The 13,245-nt window shown below is 41.6% G+C and overlaps 1 protein-coding gene across 4 annotated transcripts in view; it reads left to right on the top strand.

Moving 5' to 3' along the window:
• LDLRAD3 (low density lipoprotein receptor class A domain containing 3) overlaps positions 1–12,453 on the top strand; it is a 123,558-nt gene extending 111,105 nt beyond the window's left edge. For all 4 annotated transcript variants that reach the window (XM_033010940.2, XM_033010950.2, XM_033010959.2 and 1 more), the window contains exons 5-6: positions 5,609–5,954; positions 7,599–12,453. In XM_033010940.2, the coding sequence (XP_032866831.2) occupies positions 5,609–5,954; positions 7,599–7,860 (608 nt within the window). In that variant the 3' untranslated portion in view covers positions 7,861–12,453. The remainder of the gene's footprint in view (positions 1–5,608; positions 5,955–7,598) is intronic.
• Positions 12,454–13,245: the final 792 nt, after the last annotated feature.

Genomic DNA, 13,245 nt, shown 5'->3' on the forward strand with positions numbered 1-13,245 from the left:
GACACTTGTGATTAGCACAGGGTGAAACACAGAATAATCTGGTGCCATTTCAAGCCAGGACATGTTGTAGACGTACCTGGAAGGAGCTTGCTGTTTCATCCTGCTGCTTTCACAGAAATCTTACCCATTTACCAAGTACCTGGTAAGCAAAGATGTATTCATACTATATTACTTTGGCCAATTCTCATGGATAAATTACGTTTAGTATGTATAACACCTCTATTAACATATTTCTCTTCGTGCCTGAGATGGAGAAAGCCAAAGCAGGACAGAAACACTCTTTGAATGCAGTTCAAAACAAATCCTTATCTTGGGTGTCTAAGGGAAATATGAAGCTGCTTGGGGAGGGGGGAACACATGGTAACTGAGCATGAGACTCCATGAAGTCAAGATGCTGTGTTGTCTGGGCTAGATCTTGTCTGTAGCTTGGAGAAGAACAGTAGGGAAAAAAGATAACTGGGTTAGAAAGGACATCACTAGAATAAAGAATATTCTGAAAGTCCAGTGCACAAAATCTACATAAGACTTATTTTAGTGGGATATCAAATCAGCAAGTATGAGAAATTTAAGAGCTTTTTGAGACTTAGCTGGATGCCCTAGGAACTCCTTGCACAAAGAGTAGGTAATGTGCAGAGGCTCTGCCTGTCTGTATTTGATTTTTGTCGTCTTTAACCTTCCAAGCTGCAGCTCTGCTCTTTAACCAATTGGAATTTAAATGTGTTGTTCCAGTTGGGGTCTTCGCTGGAGATGGACTGTGACTCGTGCTCATTAAGGCTACAGGCGTCTGCTCAGATTATGTATTTCAGAAGCTTTTTCTCTGATGAACTGTGAAAAGCCAGGCTTGAGCCGAGGATTGCAAAAGATAAAATAATAGCCCCTCATCCCTGCGTCTGGCAGACTTAATGCAGTTACTCTCAGATCTTTTTAAAAACTTTGAGACAGCCAATTTGTTCACAGTCAATAAGATAGCCCTCTGAGCACAACCCGTTATGTTTCCTTTATCAGTCGTTTCCTAAATTATTCACAAAGCTTTTTACACTCCAAAAATCTCTAATCTGCGAATTCAGCATTTCTGAGATAATAAGGTTTAATAGGCATAAGTGGCATTGATAAACTGTTTATATGCAGCGTGATTAGAAAACATAGATCTTCTTAAGGAGGGGGGGCGGGGAAAGCATGAAAGGATAAATACTCCCCGAATTTAAGCTAAATTAGCTTGCCCACTCACCTCTTTGTGAATTTGCATTTAAGAGCAGAACAGAACTTTTTAAAGCTGCCTGGATAATACCTACTTCTTCTGGGAGAAGATGACTGAATTATCAAGAAATTCCATTCAGTGACTTTTCTAATGTGTAAATATTTGCTAAAAGTTAATAGAGCAGAACTAAAGAGTCGTGGCTTTTTCTTTCTAAAGTAGTCATACATGTCCAGCTAAGATTTTTTCAGATGTTTTTATAGCTCACCTCTTCCATATTACAGTGTGCACAGAATGAATAGAGGTTCATCAGTCTCAGCTAGGTACCCACCAAAAACCCAGAATGTTATCAAGGAATTACCAAGAAGTTATTAATTTTAATGTGATCAGATATATAGTAAAATGAAGAAAAAACTTGACAGAAAAGTAACTTGTATGCAAAACTGTCTCATAGTTCTGCTACTTTTGTTTTAGCTGTGCTATAGAGCAGTTCTCTTGCCAGAGCATTATTTTGGAAGACCATTAAGGGCAGTTTACTTCGTTTCCTTGAATGGGAAGTGCCCTCTTCAAGGCTACAAGCCCCGAGCAGTGCTGACAGGCTCAGGTAACGTTACTTTCATCTTTTGCAGGTTTGGATTTTCTGACTCTACTGGGAAAGGGAGGTTAAATGCAGATTGGTTGGTCTGTCTTGGTTTAAACTACACCACAGCAGAAGCAAAATACCACTGGACTTCACTTGTGAGCATGTTTTGCTAAGGGGCCTTAAGAGTCTGTCTTCTTGGCCCAGAAAAGCTACCTGGAAGCCAGGAAGGTGGCTGTTACGGTGGTGGAAGAAGACTTTGTTCGTTGATAGCTGAATCTTCCTAGGCAGAACTCTTGTCTCAAAGATGCAGTGCACCCTATGTCTGTCGAGGCATCTGTAAAGGCATAAAGATGATGCGTGTTTAGGGAGCTGGATTCTTCGGATGGGGAGAGAGAGTGTCTCCATGCAGAGTACTCAGCACTGCCCAGGGCAGAGGAAAGAGCACTTGACAGATAAACCAGATCCTTTCCTCTTCACAGGATATATCTGTGCTTCTCAGTGCAGCTCCGTGTTAGAGACACCCAGGCTAGAACTAGCGGAACTGATGGAGATGCTAATTCAGGTCCCAAAAGCAGTATTGCTGTGCTGGCCGGTTTAAAGGCTGCACCAGACAGCACTGTTCAAAACAGCACCTTCGTGGCTGTGCTTCTGGTCAGAGCTCTCTACACACACCTGTAGTCCCTAGCGTAGGCAGGCCCTTAGACTGCTCTTGTTCTCAGAGATGCAGTGAACTCAATGGGAATACGAGGAACAGATCTAAAAACCTGAAAAGTAGTAGTTACTGGTAAACAAGTGGCATTTCATTAGCCACAGTAATTCCAAAGCTCCAAACCAGCATGTTAACTGCAAATTCACCCAAAATCTGTGCGGGATACGTGGGCGGTTGTTGTATAGAAAGGATCATAAAACCAGATAAATTTGTTTTGTTTCAGACTGTCCTAAAGCTGGCCATCAGATCCCATCTGACTTTTGGCAAAATATTTTTTCTTCAGCAATCTGGTTAATCTATTTGGATTTATGGAGGCTTGTCATTCAAGGCCTAGAAGATGCTATCCTAAATGGATAACCTTAACTTTTCAAAGTTTTGAAAAGAAGTGGATGTATAATTCACTTCTTTCATTTTTCTTCCCTTTTAATAAGATGTAGATTACAAAGAGAAGGGACTGTGCTGCTGCAGAATGATCCCATGGTAACTAATTAGGTCCATCAGGTCTGCAAAGGCATCCTGTTCTCAGTCTTACGCCAGTGTGCTGTAACCAGTGAGCCAAGTTAAAGAAAAGTCTTCTGGTAATTTACTGGCTTGTCATAATATATTTACCTTTCTTGCACTGAAGAATTGCAGGTAGTGGTATTCATCCATGGATCATCCCTTGCAAATAAACTTGTTGATGTTTGCATAAAAATGATCCACTTGTCACTATACTCCCTACACTGGTCCTTGTCCCTGATATGTGACATGAATTCATTTCTCAGCTGTTGAATTTAGGGAGTGTATTAAAGCAGCCACAGCAATATGTGATGAGCTGTAATTAAAATTACTAATGCATGTAAATTCCTTTCCTCCCTCTTACTTTGCTTTCCATTCTTCATGCAGATTTTGTTCACTTTGCTGAGTGAGCCGGAGACGTAGTGTTGACTGGTAACAATGATTTCTGCTTTCTCTCCAGCACAGTTGCATGCGGAAATAAATTTAATAAGGATCCTTGCTGAGGTGTGACACTAGGTATCAAGAAAACTATGTAGCTTGCAGCTGGCTTGCAAAGCTCTGGTCTGTGGTGGTAGTGGCAACATTGGTAAAACAGGTCTATTTAAGAGTGGTAGTCTTCATAGTCAGCAGCAGGACCAATAATCATATTATCTTAGTTCCGGTGCAGTCTGTCTTCCCCATCTCATCCCTTCTCACTAAAAAATCTAAGATTTAAAATGGAGATATTTAAATGATTAGCTGTTTTACATTGTATTATCTTACCTAACCAATGCATACGTTATTTTTAGTGATGCTGGAAAATGTGGTTCAGTGTTTAACCATGGAAGTGAGCTACCAATATCAAATATTGAGAGAAGTACCCAAAGTATCTTGATGCAGAACAGTGGGTGCTTGAGAAAAGGTCTTCTATTATGCCAGACACAGTCGGTGTATATTTCATTATTTTGTTACCGGAGGAATTTGTAAGTGGCTCAGTTGCAATTCTGAGTCACCAAAAAGCGAATTTAGGTGATAGGCAAAAGAAAGGGAAATCATGTGTTAAGATTTACTGTCCCAGCATTCTGCGGTAGGAAATGAAGAATTTGGATGGATAGTCCTCTTGTAATTGTGTGGACTTTGGAGGTCAAGGGATTGGGTTTGTTTTCTTTGCTTTTTTACTCAGCCTCTCATTTTTCTTGAGGTGGATGAATGTCTTGTATCAGAATAGTATTTTTCTTTTTGAGGTTAATAGGAATTCTCCCCCCAAAAGAGAAGACAGTACTTGAAGGCTGTATGACCTTGTGAACAGGGGGCTGGAACCTGGGTCTGTGGTGTTGGCACTGGCCTCAAGGGCAGCAGAGTCATATCAATGTGTTTATGCCATTTTGCTTATCTGATCCTCCTCCCTCCTTTGCATTTTGTTGCCTTTTATTGTGTTTTCTTATAAGATATGCATGCAGTTCAGTGCTGTCCAATGCTGCATTCAGATGCTGTCCAAAGTCATTATTCCATTACCTTCCTGCTTCTCTAGGCCAAGGGCCTGGGTGGGAATTCCTTCTCCTGTATCATGACTCCGAACAAATCCAACTGTAACTTCTCTTACCTCGGTAACTTTGCTGATCCTCAGTGCCTCCTGTAAATAAAACATATACTATATGCTATCTGAAGTATCTCTTCTGATCTGGGCTTCTCATCTCTTCTCATCATCCCTCTAATACTGTGGCTTAGGGTTGTGCTTCTGCTCCTACTCCCTGCCACTCAGGTGTCATATCCAACCATTCCCTTCAGCATTTCCATCTCAAATGGAAGCTCGCTTGTGTGATCTTTCCTGGCCTCAGCCCAGCTCATATTTTCCTTGTCCTCATCTGGTTCTATCCTAACCTGGTTTTTTGTTTGGTTTGGGGCTTTTGTCTTGTTTTTACCATTCGCTTCTTTCACTGTGCTCCTTGCTTTTAGACTTTCACATCTCTTACTGGTATCACATCTACAGGGCTTACACTGCTGATTTTGCTGTTCCAGCATCCTTTCCTCTTATTAATTTTTTCCAGCAGCAGGTCTTCTGATATAAATATCCAAATAACCACCGCTTACTGAGCAGCTATCTATATTTTCTCCTATACTTATTTTGGACTGTTAGATCTGTGGAGCACAGGATGTAGCTGCTGCCTTTTTTGATATACTCCACGTAAACTTGGACTGCACTGCAAATTATCATTAAGAGTAAAGATCAGGCCCTTTACATATCCAGTTACAGTGTGCTTTGCGGGGTACAGCTGAGGTGCTGTGCTTACGCCTCGGAACTGGGTGTCTCACCTCTGGAAACAAAAACTTATGACTGACAGCTAGGGATGGGGGAGATGCTCCCACATGCCTCCTACTATGGTGTGTATTTTCCTCTTTCTCAGTTTGTCTCTCCCTAGTAGTGTATCTGCTGGTACTTACTGCAGGTGAGGATGGACTGAGTGGTGGTCAGCCAGTCTCTGGTGTACGTGCATATGCTTTTAATACGTTCATTTTCCACAGTCCGAAGAAAAATGGAAAACTTGCTTTTGTCACACAGTGCATTAGCAGAAAACACAGAGTGGGTTAAGGGCAGTTTTATATGGAAACAAATCTCAGGCTTCCTTTTCCTCTTGTCTTGCAGAGGCAGGCAGCGGCCAAGATTACGTGACCTCAGAAAACCAGCTGCTGTACTACCCCAGTATTACCTATGCTATCATTGGTAGCTCTGTCATTTTTGTGCTCGTGGTGGCCTTTCTTGCCTTGGTCCTGCATCACCAGCGGAAACGCAACAATCTCATGACGCTGCCGGTGCACCGGCTGCAGCACCCTGTCCTGCTGTCCCGGCTGGTGGTCCTCGATCACCCGCACCACTGCAGCGTCACCTACAATGTCAACAATGGGATCCAGTACATGTCCAGCCAGGCCTACCACCGGCCCGTGGACCTGGACTCCCCGCCGTCCTATTCAGAGGCTGTGTTCGACCAAAGGTATGTACAAGAGCTGACCCCGTGCTCACCAAATTTCCACGCTCCTGGTTGCAGCTCTGTTAATCGGCTCCCCATTTATCCTTGTTTCTGCTTTTGACAGAAGAACAACGTTGCAGTTCTGTCACGTGCATAGGGCCAAATTTGGGCAGATTTGAGCTCCCCCTGCACATGAAAAATTCATGGTCCTCGGGTCCCCTTACTGTTACTGGTATTAAAGGGATTTCAGGCAAATTTAAGTCATGCTCTCGTAGCGTGTGTTGTTGGTAGTAAAGATTTTGAGGATGGCAGGAGAACGCAAAGAAGTTTATCACTTATCTATTAGTGATATCCTGGGCCAGGCTGGAATCCAAACATGAAAACTGAATTTGGAGTTTTGACAAAAAACAGCTAAGTTGTAGATCATGCTATTTAAAAAAAATTTACCCTGGTCATGTGTGATAAGTATATAAAGGTGAGAGGTCTTCAGTTCTTGCCTAAAGAAATTTTATAGTCCTTCGGCTCTGCACTACTTTCCCTTTACCAATAGAAAAAAAAGAACAGGGCTCTCAAATGGAAAGTACTGTTCTCATTTTAAATAGCTGAAAGTGCTTTGAAGTTTTCTGGGTGGGTGTGGTTTGGGTTATGATATTTTTGTAGTTATGACACTGGTTTTATTTGTAAACAATTAATCTTTGTTTTAACCTCTGTCTGAAAAGTCCTTCCAAACAAAGCTCCTCAACTGACATCCTCTGTATATAAAAAGGGCATGGTATGAACTTTAGTGATCCAGATTGTTCACTGTCACCCTGTTGGTATTTTAGTACAAACTCTGGCATCTCAGAGTGATAGTATAATCATTTACATTCCCATACTCTGCTGCATTTGGCAGCAGTTCCCTTGTCTTAATGTTGACATTCATAATAATGCTATCTTCATTAGTAAGGTCAACTAAATGAGCAGCTGTCCAGATCGTAACCACTTCTCACCTGGGCTGATACAAAACATCAGCAATTTCAGAGCTAATTGCTCCCAGGACCGGTTATCAATCTGCTAAACCCCTCGGTTCCTTTACTTGTTTACTATCAGAACCAAAAACCAGTTTTCCTGAATCCAGTGCTCATCCTGTCTATGCCTACTTAGCAGTTGCTCTGCGTGTGACACCATGACAGCAAAAGTGATTTGTCATGTGGAGAATTCAGTTCATTATTTATTTGTAGACCATAAGCCATTAATCTCTGTCACTTAATGGAGTTTTCCTGAGAGCTTTCTTGTGTTCACATCATTACCTATAGGTGTAAATCCACTACTTTCCTCATTGCTTTTAAAGCACTTTCTCAAGTTGTGTAAATGTTATACAGGAAAAATTCTTGCCTCTTGAAGCTGAGATATGTTGGAAGTGCATACTGATGAAAATCGGAGTGTAGAGTGTTAAGCAGGATGTAACTGGCTGTTTTGCATCTGGACCAGAAACCTGGGTGCCCAGTGGTGGTATGTTTTGGAACAACCTGAATAATGTGGGCAGGTCTGTGTGAGATCTTCTGGTAGGTGTCACCATGGAAAAGCTATGAAATACTGTTTTTTTTTTTTTTTCATAACTGGAAAACAATGTACTTTCTTCTGTACCACCGTTTTCAGTAACCTCTTACTATGTTGTGTATCTTACAGCAGACCACCTTGGTTTGACCTTCCTCCACCGCCTTATTGTTCTGAATCTGAATCCACGAATCAGCCAGACCTTCCTCCTTACCGGTCTCGGACGGGAAGCTTGGTGAGCACAGACACCCCCGTGGCAGGGAGCCCTCTGGGCACAGCCAGCAGTTGGACAAGAGACATCCATGACGGCATGGATGGCCACAGAACTCTTCTCGAGAGGACAGCAAATCAAAGCGATTCTCTGGTCAACCACATTGCTGAAAGAGAAGCGTAACTGTTCTCGTACTTGGGCTGGGCAGAAAGGCATTTACTTTTTCAGGTCTCTCTGGGTTAATCTGCTGTGGCTGATAGGTTTCAGCACATGGGCCTGAATGATGATTTGAATCCACACTAAGTTAGTGTCCTAATTCAGCATTTTGGGCTCATCAAAGACAGAGCTGTGAGAACTGAACCTAGAGTCACACCAGCTCTCCACAATATTTCTGCAAGCAAGTTCTGGTTCAGGCTAGTCAGAGAAACATCAGTGCTGTGTCAAAGAACTGATGTGATGTATTTCTTGGACTATTTACTGTATATGAATGTATATATGTGCATGTATAGTATATACATATGTTGCACACAAGAACTAGGCGAGAAGGACTCTTGTTTTCAGACTGCCTCCCATCCTGTCGACACGTGAGCTGTTTCTCCTACTGCCTGGTGCCAGCTCATGGTCATTGAAGCACAGGAGTGGCACTCATTCTGCTTGGAGGTCTGGCGCCCAGTGCTAGCCCACTGGTAGTGCTCTAATTGCAGAAAATGGCCTACTTGACCCTTCTCTTCATGGCCTGGAACATTCTCACTGTGAATGTAATTTTCAAAGTTTAAGCTTGTGAGGATGCAACAACTCTCCAACTGAGCAAATGAGGATTTTTTTTTTTTTTTTTTTTTTCCCAGATGCTGATATCTAGGCCAAATTTACATGGGTTTTCTCAGGAACATCACAAAGGTTGTCTTATCTGTCAGGCTGAGTACAGAGGCACTGAAGTTTCTCAACAAACCAGCGCAAGACTTCTTTTCAATCACGACAAAACAACATTACCCCATGTGTTCCTTAAAAAAAAAAAAAACAAACAGAAAAACCCCAGACTGTTTCAGCTAAATCTTGAACACCAAAACCAGCCTGAGGCAAACACTGATCACAGAAAGCTTTTATGTGAATGATTAGTTTGTTATATTCGTAAAATAACTGAAAGCAGGTCACACAGTGAAAGGGGTTGGGCTTGTCAGCCCTGTCTGTAGTGTGTATACATACATGCATGGATGCACACATTTAATGCTATGTGCGTGCATGTAAGTAGTGTTTTGCATAGGTTTAGTTCCACTGCACCAGTAGAACTCTAAAATGTCAAAGTTTCATTCAAGTTTGAAGTTCCACTTTCAAACCATTCTCATGGGTTTTTAATGGAGTTTGCCATTATTCATGGTCATTTGGTTGTAATGCTCACTTCCAGAATTATTTGTGTCTGTTTTGTGTGAAAGCATCTCAGAGGTAAAGGTTTTCAGAGTGCCAAGAGGGAAGGTAAGCTGTGAATTTAAGTGCCACTGCAGTGCTGTGCTTGTGCTCAGTATACAGGAAACAATGTAGTGTCATTCCCTGTCCAGAGTGAAACTGGCCTTGAAAAATTATTTGATTTGTCTATCAGACATATTTCCCACTCGTCCTTCCATGTAATGAACAGTGTCATTAAACAGACTTTGCTAATTAATAGAAATGAAGGAAGCAGACTGCTCACACCCTCTGCTTTCTTCCTCCCCATCTTTCTAAGGTAACTTCTTTCACCCAAAGGTTTCATGTTCAGATCCCAGGAATTTTTAAGCTGGAGTGTAGGTAGGTGAACAACTTGAGTCCAGTCTCAGTTCTGACACATACCCTGAATTTTTTTGGTGGTATTTTTTTTTCATTTCCAGCTTTGGAGTCTACTGCCATGCAGGAGCCAGATGAATTTACAAGCAGAGGTCATGCCAGGGCTGAGGTTGACACGGTGGGAGCACTGGAGAACTCTGATGGTGATGGGCTTGCCTGCCTTTGGAAGCAGATTAGTTGCGGCCCCTCACCTCAGGCTTAGGCAGCCTGTCTTGAAGGGTGTTGGTGAAGATGCTCCCAGGTCCTCATAAAGCGATGTACAAGGTTGGGTCAGTTTTCATCCTTGTTGGGAGATCAAACAGTGTAATTATGCTGTCCTTCACAAAGCGGGACTTGGCTAATTAATGAACCCGTCCGACTTGATAGGCAGACTGTTGTCATGGTCACATAGCAGACAGTTATTCTTTATTTTACAGGTAGGTTAAACTCAGGTACATAGCTGAGTTAATAGTAAAGGTGGGTGCAGGGGTGTCTCTTGTGGGCACCAGGCCCTGTTGTCCCTCTTGCCTTTCATTAAGGTTCTGCTCGGCCTCTGTAAGAGCTATGTAATGGTGTATCGAAATTAGCCTTAACATTTTTTTGTTGCACTTTTTAAAGCTTGAATTTTAAAACATACTATTGAAGAGTTTGCAGTAGTTTCATTAGAGCTAGACATCTTTTTTAATTTTAAAGTTGCCTAAGGCTGTATTAGTGTAACAAAATCATTGTGTCCAGTCTAACTTACATGGCACGTATTCCTCACGGCAGCCTTGCACAGGGGACTGCATTTCACCACATGTATCCTAAGACACCAGGATGTGTGCAAACCAAATATTGTTTGCCTGTGGCATCAGAAAAATATTGCCTTACATTGCTAAGAAGTAGGAAAAGAGTGGACATAGCCTGCTTCTTCTGCCTTCTGTGTCAGTCACTGTCATATATGTACATATATATATATATATTAAAAAAATACTCTTTCAGGTTGTATATATTCGTATAACTTTTCCATTAAGATAATCCATTTGGACTTTACAAAAAAAAAAAAAAAAAAAAAAAAAAGAAGGAAAAAACATTCTAGATGGTGTGATGTTTTCCCTTCCAGCTAAGGGTGTATTTATCTTTGTATAGGAATCTTTTACTTTTTGAGAACACGAGTTACAAAAGAAGATTGTGCCTTTCGGATTGATTTGGGAGGCTGTTAACTGCATTTCTGGGTGTTGTTACATATCATTGTCTAGAGATCCAAAAAGATAAACAAGTGTTGTCTTCCTCTTTGTTATGGGGACCCCTGAAATTTGAGGGGTACGAAAGTTAAGTATCTTGTTCCAAAAGGGCATTCTAAAACTTTACGGGGGTTTTCATCTTATTCCAGTTTTCTGGTTTGTAGATTTGCTAACTGGTTTCTTTGGAAATTGCTGTAGTATCACACAGAAATCGTTTGTAACGTGCCACTTCTAGTAGTGTTAATACAGCATTATACTGCATTATTCAGTGGCATCTTTGGGAAAGCATGGTAGCAACAACTGCGCTGAGTAAATTAAATATTTTATTGAAAATCCTGAACCTTGTAAGGCTGAAGTTAAATGTTCACGAAATACCGTGTGGAAGGATTTCTTTATAGCAGCCGGTAAAATTGGGATTGATCATTCTATTGTTTGCAATTGCTCTTAACCTTTTAGTTTGAAGTTAGTCCTCCAGGAGCTTTCCTTTGTACGCAATGTTTGAACAAATGGATGTTATTTCAAAGACCTATTCTTACAAAAGTAAAACCAATTAAAGTTTTCTTCCAGAGCCAAATTCTGATTCCACATCTGTATTGAACAGTGACCACTGTAATGAGTAGTTCTCCTCAGTACAGGTATTAATATATTTGATTCTAACAAAACAATTTGAAGAAATTACTACTTGAGGTAAATGAAGGAATGCGGATTAGCCTGTTGGAGATAAGATTTGGGTTATTTAAAAATAAACAAATAAATCAATTTCAGGAGTTTTGAGTGTCTCTAACCTCTGCTGAAGTCAGAGTGCTGTGTATTTAAAATTAGACCATGAGTGAATCTGCTTGATAATAATCTGAAGTTCCTTGTAAGGCAAATTACAATTTACCTCTCTGATATTGTGCTAATGGAAAACTGGCAGTAACACTTTTAAAAGAGAGCCTGTGAGTAATTTTCTCGGCTCTTGTCTACAGTGACATACATGACAACACTGACTGCAGTGCGATTTTTAAATAACTCTGCATTCATTCTTCCTCTCCTTTTAAGTCAAATCAGTTTTATTTACACCACTTCACTTTGATACAGCTAATAGGGCCCTCTGTGATAGATTTAGAAATTGGGTGGAGGAAAGAGATGGTGACTCTCATTTTAATTAGTGCTGCAGCTTGTTAATCTTGTGTGTTTTACTTTATAGACATCTTGGGAGAGACAAATGGTTTCAGTAGATAAGCAAAACTATTAACGATGAAAAGGATAGAGGGACACTGATTCTGAATTTAATTTTTAATGAATATTTTAAATTGTGTAAATGAAGGAAGAATTTAATTCTGTATTTTTAATGTGGTGATCAGATGGCAAGTACTGTTTTTAACTGTTGCTTATTGGAAGCTACTTTACATATAATGCCTGGAACTAAGATGGTAAGACAGGTGCTCTTCTTGCAGTTCATACTAGATCTGAAGTATTTTTTATTAACACAAGGCTGTATTGCACCCATGGACTACAATATGAACTGCAGAAAGAATTTCAATACCGTGCTGGATTCTATCTGAATGTACTCCAGTACAGGACTGTGGCCTTTTTTTTTTTTTTTTTTTTTTTCCCCCAATTTGAGGGGTTTTGTCGACTTGAAATGCAGATGTTACATAAGAGCTTTAAGGGAGGTTGTATGTTGAAACCCAGCCTTGTCTTAAACTTTTGTAAACTGGAAATCTTCAAAAATGTATTCCATTTTCCTGAATAAAGTTGGTGTTTTAATACTGTTCACAAGTGAGGCTGTCCCCTGTCTCATTCAGTGTCAGTTGTTTTAGTTTTATAGCCTCCCACATGAGGCTTCTTCCAACATCTTTTGCATTCAGTGATAAGTTCAGATTAAATCTTTGTGAGGCTTAAGCGTATTTTTGAAAGGGAGTGATACTGGAAACCCACAGGTGTGTGTAAAAATACACCAATGCATATGTCTCCGTATTTATACAAATGAAAGTTGCTTAATTTCGTCGTTTTTTGCTCTCATTTTGCCTTGCTGTTTGTACCATCAAAGACGAGGCGTTCGAAGCGGCCGTGTTCTGTTGTTTGCTTTGTGAGTAGAGCTCTGGCGGCTTCGCTGGGGACCGGTGCTCCGCGGGGATTGAGGCATTAACGGGTTTGCTGTCGGGGCTGAGGGGCCGGTGGCGTTACCTTCTGCCTCCCCCCCCTTCCCAGCACCACGTCCCGTCCCTGCTTTTCTGTAGGCCGGTGGGTCCACGGGCCGGGCACCCGAGCCAGGTTCCAGCGGCCCAGGTTCCAGCGGCCGTGCCCAGAGGCCTCGTGGTGTCAGGGCCCCGTCCCCAGCCCCCCTGCCGCGACCAGGGAGCCAGCCAGCCCCCCTTCACATCGGCCCGAGCTGCTCTCCGCCTCGAGGCACTTCACTGGGGACAGGCCTGCCGCTCAAAGGGCCAGCCTTAAGAAGTATCCCTTACGTTATTAAGTTCTTTTCGCAGGCTAAGGTGAAACAGCTTCGAATGTTGCATCTAAACATTTCAATCTGTAAGTATACCGAGGCTGACGTACTTGACTT

This window comes from Tyto alba, unplaced genomic scaffold (genome assembly GCF_018691265.1).
Source record: "Tyto alba isolate M040663 unplaced genomic scaffold, T.alba_DEE_v4.0 Super-Scaffold_18, whole genome shotgun sequence".
NCBI classification, from domain to species: Eukaryota; Metazoa; Chordata; class Aves; order Strigiformes; family Tytonidae; genus Tyto; species Tyto alba.